This window comes from Tarenaya hassleriana, unplaced genomic scaffold, assembly GCF_000463585.1.
Source record: "Tarenaya hassleriana unplaced genomic scaffold, ASM46358v1 Cleome7, whole genome shotgun sequence".
Taxonomy (NCBI): domain Eukaryota; kingdom Viridiplantae; phylum Streptophyta; class Magnoliopsida; order Brassicales; family Cleomaceae; genus Tarenaya; species Tarenaya hassleriana.
In genome coordinates, this window is record NW_010969548.1 from 618,803 (window position 1) to 637,280 (window position 18,478).

The 18,478-nt window shown below is 36.4% G+C and overlaps 5 protein-coding genes and 1 long non-coding RNA gene across 16 annotated transcripts in view; 4 read left to right on the forward strand and 2 right to left on the reverse strand.

Moving 5' to 3' along the window:
* Positions 1-1,853: 1,853 nt before the first annotated feature.
* LOC104801510 (calreticulin-3) lies at positions 1,854-5,933 on the reverse strand. Its single transcript, XM_010524820.1, has 14 exons — positions 5,925-5,933; positions 5,212-5,335; positions 4,791-4,983; positions 4,175-4,433; positions 3,925-3,981; positions 3,776-3,823; positions 3,568-3,654; positions 3,413-3,470; positions 3,257-3,324; positions 2,908-3,003; positions 2,697-2,753; positions 2,486-2,569; positions 2,333-2,365; positions 1,854-2,151 (listed from the first exon to the last, which is right to left on the reverse strand). The coding sequence occupies exons 1-14, from the start codon at positions 5,931-5,933 to the stop codon at positions 2,140-2,142; spliced, it is 1,185 nt and encodes a 394-aa protein (XP_010523122.1). The 3' UTR covers positions 1,854-2,139.
* Positions 5,934-6,968: 1,035 nt separating this feature from the next.
* LOC104800509 (histone deacetylase 8) lies at positions 6,969-9,337 on the forward strand. Its single transcript, XM_010523327.1, has 3 exons — positions 6,969-7,301; positions 7,867-8,453; positions 8,841-9,337. The coding sequence occupies exons 1-3, from the start codon at positions 7,007-7,009 to the stop codon at positions 9,141-9,143; spliced, it is 1,185 nt and encodes a 394-aa protein (XP_010521629.1). The 5' UTR covers positions 6,969-7,006; the 3' UTR covers positions 9,144-9,337.
* A 1,723-nt stretch (positions 9,338-11,060) lies between these two features.
* Positions 11,061-11,592, reverse strand: LOC104800510 (protein CLAVATA 3). Its single transcript, XM_010523328.1, has 3 exons — positions 11,529-11,592; positions 11,354-11,406; positions 11,061-11,273 (listed from the first exon to the last, which is right to left on the reverse strand). The coding sequence occupies exons 1-3, from the start codon at positions 11,590-11,592 to the stop codon at positions 11,103-11,105; spliced, it is 288 nt and encodes a 95-aa protein (XP_010521630.1). The 3' UTR covers positions 11,061-11,102.
* A 4-nt stretch (positions 11,593-11,596) lies between these two features.
* Positions 11,597-12,064, forward strand: LOC104800512. The gene is made up of 2 exons (XR_769748.2): positions 11,597-11,716; positions 11,835-12,064. It is a non-coding gene; the product is annotated as an uncharacterized LOC104800512 (long non-coding RNA).
* A 3,934-nt stretch (positions 12,065-15,998) lies between these two features.
* Positions 15,999-17,267, forward strand: LOC104800513 (protein YLS9). Its single transcript, XM_010523329.2, has 2 exons — positions 15,999-16,846; positions 16,965-17,267. The coding sequence occupies exon 1, from the start codon at positions 16,114-16,116 to the stop codon at positions 16,840-16,842; it is 729 nt and encodes a 242-aa protein (XP_010521631.1). The 5' UTR covers positions 15,999-16,113; the 3' UTR covers positions 16,843-16,846; positions 16,965-17,267.
* Positions 17,268-17,516: 249 nt separating this feature from the next.
* LOC104800514 overlaps positions 17,517-18,478 on the forward strand; it is a 5,094-nt gene continuing 4,132 nt past the window's right edge. For all 11 annotated transcript variants that reach the window (XR_769750.2, XR_769751.2, XR_769752.2 and 8 more), the window contains exons 1-2: positions 17,517-17,764; positions 18,136-18,207. The gene's annotated coding sequence lies outside the window, so the exon portion shown is untranslated. The remainder of the gene's footprint in view (positions 17,765-18,135; positions 18,208-18,478) is intronic.

Consider the following 18,478-nt stretch of genomic DNA (forward strand, 5'->3'; position numbering starts at 1 on the left):
ACCGAATAAAGTACAAAAAAAAATACTCATGTGCCACTATTTTGACACCATAACATTCAAAAGAAAAACAACATGTTTAAGTAGCTATCAACGTGAGAGAACAATGGCGTACCAATCAGCTAGAAGAGCAGGATCGATCTTTCGGCGGGAGTCGAGAAGAGAGAGTATGTAGTTTCAAACCATGGCGTTCAACTTACTGCATAGGGAATCTATCGTAGATGACCCACCTCGGAAGATCCTCGTGTTCCTATCCGATCATAGCAAGTACATCGAGCATTGGAGCAGGATTAAAGCAATAAGACAACGGTTATGTGATTGATCATTACCCGGATTACGTATAAAGGCCATAATGTCATGCAAGTCTAGAGGCACCAAATTCCAAATGTACCTGGCGAATCTGTGCCATACCTGTGTACTGTAGATGCACCTGAAGAAGAGGTGGGAGTGAGATTCTTCTTCCAAGCTGCAAAGTAGGCATGTGGAGGACGCCACCGCCCTCCAGCGATATAACCTATCCCGTGTCGGAAGGCGGCCACGGAGAGCCAACCATTGGATGAAGCCGAAACGGGTACCCCTCGGAGAACCAAGCCAGGGAGTGCCAGGGCACCTCGGACGATGACTGACGGAGGAGTTTCCATGTATTTGCATGCAGAGGAGAAGATACCGACAAAGACACCTTGGGCGACGACCGTAAATCTATTTTTACTGCTTGACTAGACCACAAAACAAGTTGAACAACTAATTCGGAACCTTGTATAAAAATCGTTATGTTAGATAATAAAAACCTTATAATTAATTCAATACCTTTTAATTATTGACGCGATACATACATATGAGTTGCGTGACGATGCCAAACTTCTGCAATTGAATAAAAGGTAATTATAAAAATTCTTATAACAAAAAAAATTATATATATTTTTTATTTTTCACAAAAATTTGTATTATGATATTATACCAAATTCGTTCTCTACGTTTTTGTTAATAAATAAGAATTGCATACACATAAATTTTCTGTTTAAAGATAAATTTTAACCTAAATGGGTAATATTTATATTTTTTGTATGTATTCATAGTAACGATACTTCTTTTATTTTTTTAGAAAAAGAAAGTAATATAGTTTTGGGAAAAACACTAATTTTGCTTTTAACATATGGAATCTTGACTTTGCATCTTATTCCAGCAAAACGTTTTTGTTATATAAAATATTTTATATAATTTCAGAATGAAAAAAAAAACCCCTATTATGCGGCCTAATAAAACTTTCATGGAGCATTGAAAATTAAGAAAATAAATGTTTTATGATTTGAAAAAAAAATGGAATCTATTGAAGTATGTCCATGGCTGGATGATAGTGGTGTGTGCGTCACCATGTAAAAACTTTTGTGCCAAAAGCTACATTACATAGACCACTTCACTTATCACGATTGATCCACTTGGGTATCGAATGGTCTTCTGGTGCACCACATAAATCAATCGGTGGATTTCTTCAAATATTTTTTTTATTTTTTTATTTGTTTGGCAAAATCTCCATCAATGTGGTCTAAACCGTACATTCAAAGTGCAAAAGGGCATATAATTCCTTGCTAAGTAGAGTTTGTTGTCCTCTCTATATAGACGAAAATTGTTATTAAAAGTCGAATTATAAAGTTTAGGGGTCAATGTGCTAAATCTCGCAAATATAAGGGGCTCTCTCTCAAATCAAACTAGAAAGGAGAGGCAATACCAAAACAAATGAAAGTACCTTGAGGGTTGACCCACTTTACGGTAAAAACAACTCAAAATTTCTGTCCCATAAACCTATTTTTTACTTCTTGACTTGCACGACCACAAAACAAGTTGAGCAACTAATCTACTGATTGAGAGCTGTAGAATAATCTTTTTACCATAACATCATAATGGTAATTCGAATTGAAACTGTTTTACAACATAAAGGATCGATTTTTGAGAGAATCCGAAGACAAGCGACTCCAATTTCCATGTTTTGGTAACCGGATCGATGAATGCAAGTCTTTGTATACCCAATCCGATAAGATTTCAAATAAACCGGTCTAAACCGAACCGGGATTGATAAAATCACAACCGGAGACTAGTTTTTATTGGTCAAGGGTCACACGTTCTTCCACATCCCCAAACTGCAGCTTAAAGTTCGTCCTGCAAGATCAACCAACCAGAAAATTTGAAGGAAAAAAAAGGTTGCAAACATGTAATGGATCACCTAAACCGAGGATACAACCGGAATTCCAAAACCTTAACCGGCTATCAAAACGGAATACCAATTTTTTGATGGTTGGAAAACAAACAAATACGAGTACAAAACCGAGTAGGAACTTACATGGTAATCGTCCATGTAGTCACGCGGGTGGTGCTGCAGAACAAACGAATTTTTCTTACATCGAACCATCCGGTACAAGCAGATTTGAAACGGTTAAGGTAAAACCGATATACTAAACCGATAAAAAGACGAAATGGGTTAACTGTGAAGTACCCTTTTGTAGCGTCTCCTGTCTCCATATCGGCTGTCCCTCTCTCTCCTCCGTCGTTCTCCTTCTTCTCTCGCTTTCCTAGCTTCCTGTCGACACAAATGCATACACACACATACATATACATGTTTTTCGTAGCAACAAAACCCGAAAAGAATAAACACGAAAAAGGAATACTAGAAAAATCAAGAACGTTTTTGGAAGCTTATTATGAACCTCTTCTTCTCGAGCTTTTCTTTCTTTCTCAGCTTCCGCAAATGCCTCGGTCTCGGTCTAGTGTTAAGCAAGTAGATAAACACCAATCAGAGAGCTTTAATTTGTATAAATATGTAACAAAATATCTCATACTTTCGCTGTAATTAGGCTAAAACACGAGAAGAACACGAGAAACCCGGCATAGAAAGGATTCGGAATCTAAATATTAAACCTGCCGGTAGTTGGTGAAATATTCATCCACGATGCTTCTAGCATATTGCGGGTCATCGCTTATCAAAATGTTGTCGAAGATGGAACCCGATTTCACCTGTAACATTAATAATACGGTGCAATTCGTGCACTATCAGCATCAGATAAGTTAAACCCGTCGGCCAAAAATGTATAATTTCTATGTTTCCCCGCTCCATTTTTCAACCTAACCTCAAAAACTTGAACTTTTGATCTTGCAATTTGTGTGGCAGTGAACCACAAATCCATACATAGTTGGATCATTTTTCTCCGAAAGCGACGATATGCATAAACTGAAACCGGTAAAGTATGAAAGATGACCAAGAAAGTACCTGCCATACTTCGATCCCAACGTATTTTACCGGTTTCATCACGTAGAGATCTGGGTCATCCTCGAATTCTGAGGAAAATCCGAGAAGGACCAGTTTAGCAAAAACACATATCTTCAAAGGAAACGTGAATACGCCTTTCAAGGGACGGAAACATACCCGGGTTATCTATCCATGGAGTCTTCCATTTTCCCTTGTAGTTCGGGTTCTTGATTTTCTGCAGTAGAAGAAAGTTTATGAAAGATGTATAAAAGGAACAAGAGAGTTTGTTCATCAAACCGGTATCAAGCGAACAAACAGTTAAAATCAATTACCTTCGGCTTCCAAGGACCTTTGTAGGCCGGGTTTGGTATCTTAGGAGGTTTCCATATACCATTTTCTTCCTCGTCCCAGTCCTCGGGCTATACAGATAATATATATAGGGAAAATATACATAAAACATCAACAGATCCTAAAGAGTAAACACATTGTAACAACTGTGACAGGCCGACAGTCTTATTTTATATAACAGCAAGAACATACCTCCTTAGCCTTTGGATCAGAAATCTCGCGTGGGATCGAATCATAACCCTGAAATACAAAGAAATGGTCATATAAAAGAAATTCAAATATGAACACTTCACTGATTCTTTTTTTACATCTGTGGCCACCGATTTACATAAGAAAGTTACCTCGGGTTTGACATTGTCGGGATCATCGATATACTCTCTGTCATCCCAGTCGGCTGGCTGTAAAACGCAAACAAGTAAGTTAATCTCCACAACGACATGAAACGAGTGTGATGTAACACATATGACATCACGATCATTCTCGGAAGATTTAGTAGCAACTCAGAGGAAAGCTTAATCTTTCCCGCGGTTGTAAAAGCTAAACTAACATTTTCCTCCTGTAATTAAGCAAGGCACTTTTAAGCACCGATACCTTCTTTGCATTCACATCCTTGATTTTTCTCGGAGGAAGAATGTCCCAGTCGGTGTACATGCTGCCGAATTCTCTCTCCCTATTGTCGACAAGAACGCTGTAAGAAGCATCGGGCCGGAGAATGAATGTGTAGAAATGAGTTAGCTTGTCGGTTTCACATTGCAAATCCTTTTTTAGGGGATAGTTCTGCCCTTGATATGATAGAATAACGTGCAGCTTCTTCGTCTGGGTTCCGCATATATCCGGTCCAAACATCAGGCTGCATAAAAATAACGAACAATAGTTAGGGTCCAAAAATCTCTTACGAGCTCAAACACGAATGGATAGACGCAAATACGTTGCAAAAAATAAGCGTAAACATATTAGAACAGATCATTTATAGGCCCAAAAAATCGGGTAAAACTACTGTTTTAGGATCTTTTTGCTTAAAGTAAAGCTTACTAATTTATCAGTTCAAGCGAGTAAACATGTCAGCATAAACAACAAGGCATCGTTCTTCTTACGCGACATTGAGGAGAAGAAAAACTAAAGAACTTGTGTACCAAGTTTAAGGACAATGTAAGTTGCAAAACAGAACAACACCCGGACAAGCATATGATTAGGTAATAAATTGTACCTGTAAGGTGTGTCGCCACCGAACTGCTTCTGGTTGACATAACCGGAGAGAAGCTTGATGTAACCGCCGCCGCACTCAATGTCTTGCTCGAACTTGACGGAGTATTGGACCACCAGGGTCCGGTTTTTGTTGCTGAGCTCCGGAATCTTTGCAGAGATGGCGTAATGCTTGGCATCGTTATACGTCTGAATACCTGAAGACAACAAGAAATTTCCCAGGTTTAATTGCGGAATATAAGGAACTTCATCCTTTTTGTCCCCAGAATTCACGTTTCTAATCCAAATTTCAAGATCCATCACAAGAACATACTATGAAGTAAGAACATTGTGAAAAATCCAAGATTTTGCAGGAGAAATAAGAATATTGTGAAAAAGATTACAAATCAAAGATTCTCAAGCCATGGATGATCGAAAAATGAAACCTTTATCGTCGGGATCGCCGGGCCATTTCCCAGCGGTGTGCTTAAAGGTTCCAGCTTTCCCTTCGGTTCGCTTCCAATCTGATAAGACCCACCTGCTCTTCCATCCACCTAAGTTAACAGAACTCTAAATCAATCATCCACAAGCATTAATTAAGACACTAGAACCAGTAATCAAGTAAAAAAAACCCAGAATTATATACACAGTGGCCATGTTTATCTATAGACAGAAACATAAATCTGCGTAAACTACAAAAGGAAAGCCTAGAAGCTTCTCTTATTCATGGGTTTGGTTCCGCTTTCTTGAAATGGTAAATCTAACCAACATAATCTACAATCTAGGTGCACAATGATCGTACTGACATAGAAAAGCAAAACCCATTTTAGAAAGAGGGACAAACAACATCGTATTTATGTTTATTTTCCGGGAAAAATCTCGACAAGAACAAGAGAATCCACCACTTCTCGTTATACTTCAGAAAGAGAGAGAAAAGAGTCAAGGAGAAGAAGAAGAAGAAGAAGGGAAGAAAATGCAGATTGAGCTTATTTTTGGGTAACGATCCCATTTTCAGAAATTTTTCTCGACATGAACTGGAAAATATTATGCTTCGGCTTTTATAACAAAAGTGTGAAGCCCCCGTTCGGACATAATGACTTTCGAGGCTGACTCCACTTTAGCAAAACACCCTTAGTCTTTGATTTAATTACAGGATTACCCTTACCATCTGAAATTTGAGACGCTTGGAATTTGATCATATTAAGAAAAACCATAAATTAAAATGTACTCAGAGCAAATTCTATTTGAACCAAATGAAAATTGATAGAAATACGATATTTAATTTTACTTCTATATTTATGATTTTCATATTTCATATCTGGACTAATTTAATTTAATAAAGGTTATATCTAAATGAATTTAAAATTGGATCAATTAAAATATTATTATATATTATAATTCAGTTATATCCGGATATAAATATCAACATTATTCATAGTTTATGAAAAATTTAAATATCATATAATCTTTGCAATCATTTCCTTTGCTAAATGTTGAGGTTAATATTTTCTAATGGAATATAAAAATTAAATTTACGCAGTTTTTGAGAAGCTTTCATTAATTTAATATCTAATCGCATATTGGAAAAATGTTTTCGAGAAAATAAATGATTAATGCACTTATAAGAGATGTGGAGAGGGAGGACTTTGAAGTCTTTGGAGTTGACCGGTTCGTCGTATCTCTTTTGAAGTTTCAAACTTCAAAGTCGTTCCGTGAAAGAAGAGGGCTAAACCGGTTCGGTCTTAATAAACTTTGGCATTAATTCCGGTTTACCAAAAGCATCATGCGACGGGTAAAACATTTGGTGGTATAAACTATACAATATTTTATATCATCCCTAACAAAAACCGACATACGTTGAGAGACAAAGATTTAGATATTTTATATATAAAAAAAAACATTTTATCGTATGTAGGGGTCCAATAATTTTAATAAAATATTCGAATATGGATACGAAAGAAACATAGTATTGATCGAAGAAGTAGAAATATATGAATCTCAGATTGATTTGGTGTATGATGAATTGAAAATCATAAGAATATTAACAAATTGATTGTTTACTATTGTGAAGAGGTAATGGGCCAATGGACCAATACAATTTGGGCCCATTTTGGGAAAAGTTTTAGGCAATCATTAATTCAGGTCCAATAAGTGGGCCAAGCCAGGATTTCAAGCCCAAAACGAAAACGAGTCGCCAAAAATGTTCAACGCGACTCGTCGATCCCAAATCTCGGCTCAGCCATGGCGACTGCCTCGTCGCTGTCGGCTTCTACACCGGCGTGTTATCCGGCGACGGAGACCAGTCACGTGGATGTATTCTGGGACGACGGAATGCTCCGACACAACGCCGTAGAAGGTGTGTTCGACACCGGAGTGGACCCCGGGTTCTTAGATGTGCTTGAGAAGCATCCTGAGAACTCGGACCGGGTAAGGAACATGGTCTCCATCCTCAGACGTGGTCCGATATCTCCCTACGTCAGGTGGTTACCCGGCCGGCGAGCGATCTTGCCGGAGCTTCTCACGTTTCACTCACCAGGTTCGGGATACTCTCTGTTTTTTGTCCGATTTGTGTTATGGTTTGTTCGTTTTTGGTAGAGATTGAGGTTACGAACTTCAGTCTACAAAGATTCTCGATCTAAGATATAGGAAATTTCGATTTAACGAAGGAAATATGCATTGATTCAATCATCCAGTACGAATTCGGTGTATTTTTCGAGCAAATCTTCGAAATTTGCAGTGTTTTTCTTCTGTGTTGGTAAGATTTTAGTTCTTGTGTTTTGGTTCTAGTTTTTGCCTTTCTCTTTCAATCTCCTGAATTGCTTTCTGAAAAGAAAAAAAACATCACTAGTCTCTTGAGAGTTTTTATCAAATTATTAAACTGAGAAAACATGATTAGAATTCTTGCTAATCTTCATGTTGAACGTGCAGTGAATATCATCGTGTTCATGATCGAGTGATAACAGCACAAAATTCGTAGTTCCAGAATAGCTTATGAGTTGTCTGAACATGAAACACAGCTATTACCTTCTTAGATTCCTACATTGTTCTCCATTGTTGTCTCAACGATTACTGAAGTATCTTTGTTCCTGACATATTTTCAGAATACGTGAACAAACTAATCGAAGCAGACAAATCGGGAGAAAGGTGTGAAATTGGGGGAGGAACTTTCATGAGCCCTGGTTCATGGGACGCTGCCCTTCTTGCAGCCGGAACAACTCTATCGGCAATGCAACATATCCTTGAAGGCCATGGAAAGATCGCCTATGCTCTTGTACGACCCCCGGGTCACCACGCACAGCCTACTCAAGCTGACGGGTACTGCTTCCTCAACAATGCGGGCATAGCAGTGAACTTGGCCTTGAACTCGGGTTGTTGTTCCCGAATTGCGGTTATTGACATCGATGTGCATTACGGAAATGGAACAGCCGAAGGGTTTTACAGATCAGACAAAGTTCTTACGGTGTCTCTCCATATGAACCATGGGTCATGGGGGCCGTCTCACCCTCAGAACGGGTCAGTTGATGAGCTTGGTGAAGGTGATGGGTACGGGTATAATCTGAACGTGCCTTTACCTAATGGGACCGGTGATCGGGGTTATGAGTATGCCATGGCCGAGCTGGTGGTTCCTGCGGTCAGAAGATTTGCTCCCGATATGGTTGTGCTGGTTTTTGGCCAGGACTCGAGCGCTGTAAGTTCTTACATCCCATGTTCTGGTGTTCATCCCAAAAAAACCCGAAGCAAAATCGGTTAATGATTGAACCAAACGGACCTACCCGACTGATTCAACAGTGTTTAAGCTAACCGACCACCGACCGAAGCGTTTACATTACTTCATCTCTATTGCTTATAGCATTCCGTATAAGTTTGTCTGATTTCCGTTGTGAATATTCAGGATGACCATAGATAGATCCTGTAAAGAGAGATGTTAACTTCTGAAGTAGCACACGGCATATCATTTTTGGCATTCTTGTTTTTTCTGTTCATGGATGCTACGCTATTGGTTTTATGGATACATTTTTGTTGTTTCAACTTGGGTATTGGCTTAAGACATCCAAAGAACTGACTTCATATGCAGTTTGATCCGAACGGGAGGCAATGCCTGACGATGGACGGATACCGTAGGATCGGGGAGACGGTAAGGGAGCTGTCGGAAGAATTCGGGAGGGGGCGGCTGCTTATCGTGCAGGAAGGCGGTTACCACGTAACCTACTCTGCCTATTGCCTTCACGCACTGCTCGAGGGAGTGTTGAAGATTCAAGAAACCCTGCTCTCTGATCCACTCTATTCTTACCCTGAAGATGAAGCTTTTGCCGTTAAGGTTGTCGATTCCATCAAAAGCCACCTCCTTGAAGCTGCTCCTCTTCTCTCCCGCACTTGAATTTGGAGATGCACCAGTCATTTAATTTGCATAAAAATTGTAATATTTTGCAGTAAAAAACCCATCATATTTGATAAGAAGTTATGTCATGATCTTAATATTATACTGTAAAATTCGAACATGGATACTTTTAGAAGACTGTATGTATATATTGAAGATGCTTATACGTCAGAATGACAGTAGGGAGTGTCACATCTGCAGAGGTACCGCTACTCCTTGTAACGAATATCGTATCATATATAGATTTGGTATCATTAAGGATAATCATTAGCTCTAGGTTCGTTACTACGACCCACCATATTATATAAATATGTATATCATAATGTATTTATGGTGTACATACGTATATGACATCTTTGTGACGACAAATGGTCTTATTTATTTGACAGTGACAGTGACAGTGACAGTGCCTGTCCCCTGTCTCAAAGATCCAGCTACCCTTCGTCTTTACCATCGTCTTCATCATTATTATTTATTTATTACTATATTATTAGTATTATCTCTAGTACTGTTATTATTGCGTCAGCATTGACTATTTTAGCATCCAAACTATATTTCCCTTTTTATACACTTAGATTTATAAAATTATATCCGAAAATTATCAGAATTCTTTTACTCTAGATTAAAACAAACCACTAATACTATGATTTTTGTATTACTACAATATTAGTATTGCATTTTTAGTTTTGTTTTATTCTACAACGATGTTTATAATCTGTTAATTCTATTAAATTGAAAGAATATATTTACATGTTATAATATATACAATTATTTTTATAACACGTATACAGTTTTACATATATGCTTGATTTAATGATTATATTTATTTTAAATTCATGGTTAAATTTAAATATTATTATTTTAATTGTTTTGATTTACGATGTGTTTTTATTTTTCAAATTTTTATAGTAATATAGTATTTTAAAATATTTTCTTTTATTTTATTTTGAAACTCCTATATTAGACTTTTTTTATTTTAGTTGAACTTTTGCAAGTATCGTACTTTTTATTTAAAATTTACCATTTTAATTATAGATATCGTTCGTATAAGTTAAATACAGAATAAGTAATTACAGAAGTTAATTAATTATTAACATTTTTCTTTATGAAATATTTTCTCTTTTAAATAAAAAAAAATATAATTTTAAAATGAAAATTTATTTATTTTCTTAACGGATTGTCCAACTGAAAGACCGGACACACCGAAAAAAAAAACGTGGATAGTTTCCATCCTTACCAAGACAATAGTTGTAAGAAAGAAACATATGCGATGAACATGTTCTGTAAATGAATTTTCTTTAGGATATATATTACGATGACACAACATTCAACGATAACCCAAGTTTGGATGGCCTAGTAGTGAGAGAACATGCAAAGCATGTTCTCATCCTGGATTCAAACTCAAGCGTGGGGATGGGCATTCACATGGGCATTCACATGGACTTCCCCGATCCTCTGGCAGATGTAGTCGGACCAAAGGTACGGTGAACTTCCGGATTATCAAAAAAAAAAAAACATTCAACGAGAGTAAAACACATGCACTAAACCGGCGCAAAATGTGCACGTGTGTACGAGTGATTCACATCTGTACCGGTTTGTTAAAAAGGATGAGAACCAGGCTTAATTACTTTCTATTTTACGGGTCTTTATATTAGTTACGGGCTAATTTTATTGTGTGCAACCAATTAATGCGTGTGCAATATACATATATTTTGGATCGCTAACATTGAACAAACGTTAAATCCAATAGGTAGCAAATATAACAAGCATAAATGATATATATAGTTCGTCGTTATAACCCTAACACATATATCCCACTTAAAAACGAAATTAATGTACATATACGACGTACATATCCGAAGAGGTAAAATGGCCGTTGCATGAAAAAGAACCTTAACACATTTGGTACGGTTTGATAAAAAAAAAACAAAACATTACAAGGTTATATGAATATATTCATCAAGGGATAGCCTTCGGCTTCTTGGGAGGGTTCCCATTATGGTGCAATGGGTCAGGTCCCGATGGAACGTTCCTCAGCTCTTCGTACAATCCTTTCTTCGTCTTCCCCTTCATTTCATTTCTTATCTTCAAAGCTTCGTTTGATCTTCCCAGTTCCATCCTCATGTTCATCTGCAACACATTTTGTGAGTATATATATATACGTATATGATATGGGTATATATATATACGCGTGCATGTAAAATGCAAACCTTTCGATTAGGAACTGCATGAACGTGAAAGAAGCCATGCCCATGAGCGTTATCTGCAAGACCAAACCAAAATTTTCACGTCTACAGATAAACTAACCAAGATTCTTTGTCATTTATACACGCATACTCGTATAAGTATACACACACATATATACGGATAGAGAGAGAGAGAGACCAGAAGAAGCATGCATGAACATGATGCAGAAGAGAAGCAGCAAGGCAAAGCTTCTTGACGCCATAGCGTGATACGGCGGAGGAGATTCGTTAAGGCGTTCTGCGACAACGTCGCCGTGGATCTTCCGGCGAACAGTAAATCCGGGAAGATGAGCGGTCCGGCAAAGGAGTGCAAGGTTTATTGAAGAAGTAAGAACAGGTTTACTGTTTGATGCCCACTCGAGGGCTTTTAACCGATCGTGTAGTTTTGGGATCAGTTAACAATTTCTCGGATTTGGGTTTCTGACCACTGGTGTAAATCGATTAGGTTTCAGATTTGGATGATGAAATGGGGATGATCAGCTTGATATGGATACTGAATATGGTCATGCTTTTGGGTGTTCCACAAAAAGTTTGGTGTTTTGGGTAATTGTCATATGAATGGAATGTGGGCTCTGGATGGGGCAAAGATGCGAGCTTTGGGATGAGAGTTGGACGTTAGAATGTTGGGTCATTGCTATGAAGTTATATAGGTATCGGAAATAACTCTATTATGTATCTCTATCTTAAGCTGAAGCATCAGAATGTTTGATGGTTTGGTATTCGTAATGAAGAAGCGGCGAAGCCTCAATTTATAGAGGAAACCTAAAGAGAGAAGGTTCTCAAATGATTACTCATGCAGCCATATTTCGAGTGTGTTATTTTTTTTTTCCAACTCCTGCATTGTATATATTTACATCTCTTGCCCTTTTTATATCTTGATAATATTGTTAGTTAATTTAGCATATGATTAAGTTCACTAAATTCGTTCAATAATGTAATGTTCGTTATATTTCAATATATGTGTATGTATGAGTGCGGCATTCTCGTTGATTCAACATTAATTTCCAACCCCAAAAAACAACTTCAGCACTAAATACAGTTTCAGATTTAAAAAAATAAAAAATAAAAGAATCAAGATTAGTAAACGGCAGGGATCAATGCGTGGCGACGGCGCCGTATCGAGGGTACCATCGGCTGACGTCATGCTGCAGAGAATGATACCTTGAGAGAGGATCGAACACGTGCCATCTTTGGTACAGGTCACGTCTCAGCCGTACGATCAAAGCAGAGTCCCCTCCTCTACCGTTGATATTTAATTAACATACTTTTATTTTATTTTTTCATGTCTTACATTATTATTTCGAAAAGCTTCAAATAAAATACTCTAATGATCTGGAACTCATCTGCAATGCAAATCTTGCATGTTCTACCTAGTTATTATGTTTAATAGAATTGTAGAATTTAGCGTTTCAAATTGGATTTACTCAATAAAGAATGAAATTTATGAAATTAAAATAATTCTAAAATAAAACATCTAAAATTTTAGAATATGTAAAAATTTAAATATTTAACTTTAAAATAGTTGTTCATTTTTATGTTGAATAAAACATTTTCCAGCCAAACACAATTTTTGAACCTTCAAAACTCATACACAAGCATCTGGTGTTAGGTTATTTGCGTTTTTTTTCTGCAACATCGAAAAATAATTTCGATTTGTTTAAAATCTTTTAAAATTATTTTTTAAAGTATAAAAATTGAACTTCATTGTAAATACTGTTTTTCAATACGGCAGTTGTTGAACCATTAATATATTAATGATTAAACCGTTAATTTATTCATAGTTACAATTTTTTCTTGACTGTGTAAAATTTGTTGAATATTTTTATCGTTTACGTTATACAGTGAAAAAATATCACAAAATATGATGATGATATAAATACACAACTATAAACATATACAAAAATATTTATATAAACGTGTATATATATATATGCACATATATATAATTATACTGATACATTATAAGCTATGCTGTTATTACAGAACAGGCTGGAAAATGCAAGAGAGAGACCAGAGGCGAAGAGACTGATTGAAGAAGCCCGCGAGTGTCATTTCTGTATTTAACCTTTTCCCGTTCATTGGTTCCTCAGCAAAAAGAGGTCACTTATTTTTGTCCTTAGTTTTTATTTCTTATTTTTTAGTGGAAAATAAAGATTCTGCAGCATATTTGACAATTTTAATGAACACTAAATAGATAGAAGAAGATAACAAAAATAATATAAATGTGGATCCCTCATGTCATAATGGTAGAGCAATTTACGTAATTATAAATAACAAAAATATAACTCTCATGATTAAAACGAAACTACACAATTTTATAAAAAAACGAATTACACAGCAAATAAGCTTCTTTAGTCAATGTAGTATTACAAGTATTTAAAGCTTTAATATACATATATACAGTATTATATATACTACCGATTTATTATAGTATTAATCTACATATTATCAATTATTATAGTTTTTTTAAAAATATAGATATTTAAAGATTAAATCTATCTCATTTTTATAATTCTTATGACTTTTATATGATATTATATATGTATACAATAAAATCGCCATTCATGTATTGTGGTTTTAAGGTGATTTTACCAAAAAGATTAAAATACCTCAAATTTTCAACAAACTATTTTTTTTTGTTACAATTGGAAAATGTAAAAAAAAAAATCACGAATCTAAAAAACTTTTAAGGCTTTATAGGAAAATGTTACACGGTACGAATTCTAACAAGCAAACTTGCAATCCAACATCTTAGAAAACTATATTCGTTTGGACAAGATTTAAATTGAGTTTGACTTCTGACCTCAAAATTAATTTGAATCTTGATTCATAATATCAGGTTACCCAAAAAAAAATATATTGAATTTACTTTTATTATAAAACTAAAACTAGAGGACACAAAATACTTTGGTTACTTCATACCAAAAAAAAAATACTTTGGTTAATATTTGAAACTAAAAATATTGGCTTTCTATAAATTTTTTTTATAAAAAATAGGACAACTAAAATCACAATGGATAACGAAATTCACTAAACCTGCAAGTAAAATAAATAAATAATAATAATAATAATAATAACGAGGAGGAGGAGGAAGAGTTTGACATGGGTGTAAAATGGGCCTTGTTTTTGGAAGAAGCCCATATAACGACAGAGCAAAACACAATGGGGTTTTGTATTATAACGAAACGATGTCGTTTTCCAAAGGGGATGGTTCCTATCGGAACCCATGAGACTATATACGTTATCTGCTTTTGCGATGATTTTAAATATCGGAAAATCAGTATTTTTTAGAATAAATTTCCGGAAATTTATGTACGAATGTGCTTTCTTTATATATATAAGATTACATTTTGGTGAAGTTTAATTTTGGGATTTTATCTTTCTTATACAACAATCCATATTTCGCAAAGAAAAAATTTGACTATCTTCTCTACTCTAAAAATTGGGGTTTTGTAATCATAACTGCATGGATATAAATTGCATTTGATATTTTCGGGGTTTTTACCATAAAATGCAAATCAGGTAACCTCGATATCTCATTTTATATAAATGAAATAGAAATGACAACCATTTAGATGAAATCAATTTAATTAGTTTTTTGGTTTGCTTATAAATTTATTTATGACAAATTATAAAAATTACATACAAAATTAAACAAACCATTTGGTTTATTACAATAAACGAAAAACTATTTAGACCAAGGATCAGGTCTACTCCATAAAGAGATATAGGGGTGTCAAAAAAATCCGAAACCCGTTATCCATTTCGAGTCCGTCCGTAAAATTTACGGGTTTGTGACTAATAAATTAAAGCCCAATCATCTATTGAGTCGGCCGGCCATTCGGCTTGAAAAAATAAATAAATTATATATTATATAATATAAATATATATAGATATAGATAAATATATCTATATATATATATATGCCAAAAAATATACATATTATTCCAATAAAGTTTAAATAAAATTTATTATTATATAAAAATTAAAAAAATGAGTTTTAATTTCTCTTAAATTAACATATATATAAATAAATGTTTTTATCAAAATTTTGTTTTATTATCTTTAGCATATATTAATTTTTTTTCTATTTTGTTGATTTTTTTATTAATGGTTTTATTTTTTAAAATTATTTTTTCCAAAATTTAAGTACGAAATCCGACCCGAATCCGAAAAAATCTACTGGACTGGGACTCGAACCCAAAATTTTAAACCCGCATATATTTTGGACCAGGTCGACCCGACTCATAAATTTTCGAACTTATGTCAGGCTTAGGTCGGGCCGGGCCGGCCCAACCATTTTGACACCCCGGAGAGATCCAAACTCATGCACCAAGAGTTTTTTAAATAACATTAGGCTATACACATAATTATATATTAGTTTATTAACACAATTTTTATAGAACGAATTTTAAAAATGAATTTGTTCCAACAAATGCTACAGATGGTGTATTTCTCACTGAAAAAATGAATTTTCAAGTTTTAGTTTCACTTGTTATTAGAAAAGCTACATTTGTCTTAAATTATTATTTAAAACAAAGATATTTATCGAATATGGAATAGCTTGTTTGGTATCTCATAATAAATTCAAATCTATTATGATAATATTATATATAAAGTTTTGGCATTAATGTAAACTACACAGAAACCGTTCCGTTCTTCTTCACCATCGGAACCTCTCAAATCTCTGTGCAAACTCCAAATCCCTAGATTCGATTTGAACCATGCAAGACTCCTCCAGACCCGCCACTGGTTATCCGTACCCGAACCCGTACCCGTACCCTAATCCTCCTCCGCCATCCGCCGCCGTCAACGGCTATCCTCCACCGCACGCCGGCGCAGCAGGATACCCTTACCACTATGCTCCGCCGCAGACAAACCCACGCGCCGTCCTCTACCGCCGTCTCTTCATCATCTTCATGGCGTTCCTCCTCATAATCGGTCTCGCCCTTTTCATCCTCTTCCTCGTTGTTCGACCCCACTTGCCCGATGTCAGCCTCAACTCTCTCTCCGTCTCCGACTTCAACGTGTCCAATAGTATGATTTCCGGGAGGTGGGATCTTCAATTCCAGGTCAGAAACCCTAATTCTAAGATGTCGCTGTACTACTACGAAGTCGACTGTTTCGTGTACTACCGCGGAGAGTCGCTGTCGAGATCTCGCCTCCCGCCGTTTAATCAGGGAACGAAGGATCAGACGCCGATCAACGCTACTGTTTTGGTCGCTTTGAGTTATTTGGAGGGTCGATTGGTGGATTCGATCGGGAAGGAGAGGGCCGCGCGTGGGCGCGTGGAGTTCGATGTGAAGCTTTTCTCCTACGTCGGATTCAAATACGGCGTGATACGGCGGAGGAGATTCGTTAAGGCGTTCTGCGACAACGTCGCCGTGGATCTTCCGGCGAACAGTAAATCCGGGAAGATGAGCGGTCCGGCAAAGGAGTGCAAGGTTTATTGAAGAAGTAAGAACAGGTTTACTGTTTGATGCCCACTCGAGGGCTTTTAACCGATCGTGTAGTTTTGGGATCAGTTAACAATTTCTCGGATTTGGGTTTCTGACCACTGGTGTAAATCGATTAGGTTTCAGATTTGGATGATGAAATGGGGATGATCAGCTTGATATGGATACTGAATATGGTCATGCTTTTGGGTGTTCCACAAAAAGTTTGGTGTTTTGGGTAATTGTCATATGAATGGAATGTGGGCTCTGGATGGGGCAAAGATGCGAGCTTTGGGATGAGAGTTGGACGTTAGAATGTTGGGTCATTGCTATGAAGTTATATAGGTATCGGAAATAACTCTATTATGTATCTCTATCTTAAGCTGAAGCATCAGAATGTTTGATGGTTTGGTATTCGTAATGAGGTTCAACCGTTGCATATCCTCTGTTCTTGTTTTCAGAGTCAGACTGGCTCGACATGCTTGATTTATATGAAATTGCAATATATATATATATATATGTATGTATAGGCCCATTTGAAGCCCAATATTTGGAACCTCGCCGAGATATTTTCCTTTTTTAAATAAAATATAGTAAATGATGAAACGGCACCGTTTCGTTTCGGTTTGGGCTTGGCACCGACATTGAAAACCAAATAAATTTAATTTAGCCGTTGCGCTTTTTCTTTGAATCCCCATTTTATTTCAGATCCCTCACCTCAGCTAGAGCCTTCTTCTTCCTTACTCTTATAATGGCGATTCGAGTCCTATCTTCAGAGAAATCGGTGTGGACAGAAAAAACCTTCGCTATTTAGCCCTTTCTCTCAAACATTCGGACCGGAAGTTCGATTCAAGAAATTCTGTCCGTGAAATCCAGAAAGAGAAACCTTCGATTCGGGCCCTATCATCAGAGAAATCGGTGTGGGCAGAAAAAACCTTCGGTATTTAGCCCTTTCTTTTAAACATTCGTGCTGGAAATTTCTGGAAATCAAGAAACGATTCAAGAAACGCTGTCCTCAAAACCCGGAAAGGGATACCTCGTTTTCCCTTTCTGCTTTCCGTCTTCTCTCTTGTTCTTGCTTACCACTCCTTTTGGTTTTAAGGAGTTTCTTCAACTCATGTTTATTTTCGAAACCAAGAAATGTTGTCCTTGAGTGTTGCCCATGAACCTGAGTGCTTGTTATTGCCGTCTTTTTAATGTTGCGGGGTTTTTTGTTCAGTTCTTTGTCGTTCCCATGTAGGCGGAACCGTTTTCCTACCTCCTTTCCGTCTTATCTCTTATTCTTTCTTTTCACTCCTTTTGCTTTTACAGAGTTTCTCACCACGGCTTATTTTGTCTTTGTCTTGGCGATGAAAGGGGTATTCTTGCCGCATGTGGCTGGAGGTAAGTTGAACATTTTGCCCTCTCTTATTGTATATGCTAACTTTGATGTATAATCACGCGTGTTTGGTTGTTTGCCTCGCAATGTTCATGTCGTTTATATTGTTTGCCGCCTATTAGAGTTTACAATGTTGATGGTTCCTTCTTGCAGACATTCAGTGTCAGGTTGCTTCTGTAAGCTGGGCGATCTGTGTTTTTAGTATTTACAGTTGGCACATTTTGATTTATAATCACACGAAAAAAGTATCTGGTTGTTGTTGCCTCTACTCTTTCC

Bases quoted from the DNA above. Each gene is read 5' to 3' on its own strand.
- LOC104800509 (XM_010523327.1), top strand. From the start codon at position 7,007: ATGGCGACTGCCTCGTCGCTGTCGGCTTCTACACCGGCGTGTTATCCG. The intron at 7,302-7,866 runs GTTCGGGATACT...ACATATTTTCAG, and splicing joins TCTCACGTTTCACTCACCAG to AATACGTGAACAAACTAATC. The intron at 8,454-8,840 runs GTAAGTTCTTAC...CTTCATATGCAG, and splicing joins TTGGCCAGGACTCGAGCGCT to TTTGATCCGAACGGGAGGCA.
- LOC104801510 (XM_010524820.1), bottom strand. The intron at 3,004-3,256 runs GTACTTTCTTGG...TTAATGTTACAG, and splicing joins TTGGGATCGAAGTATGGCAG to GTGAAATCGGGTTCCATCTT. The intron at 2,570-2,696 runs GTTCATAATAAG...TTGTGTCGACAG, and splicing joins GAAAAGCTCGAGAAGAAGAG to GAAGCTAGGAAAGCGAGAGA.
- LOC104800513 (XM_010523329.2), top strand. From the start codon at position 16,114: ATGCAAGACTCCTCCAGACCCGCCACTGGTTATCCGTACCCGAACCCG.
- LOC104800510 (XM_010523328.1), bottom strand. From the start codon at position 11,592: ATGGCGTCAAGAAGCTTTGCCTTGCTGCTTCTCTTCTGCATCATGTTC. The intron at 11,407-11,528 runs GTCTCTCTCTCT...TTGGTCTTGCAG, and splicing joins GTTCATGCATGCTTCTTCTG to ATAACGCTCATGGGCATGGC. The intron at 11,274-11,353 runs GTTTGCATTTTA...AATGTGTTGCAG, and splicing joins ATGCAGTTCCTAATCGAAAG to ATGAACATGAGGATGGAACT.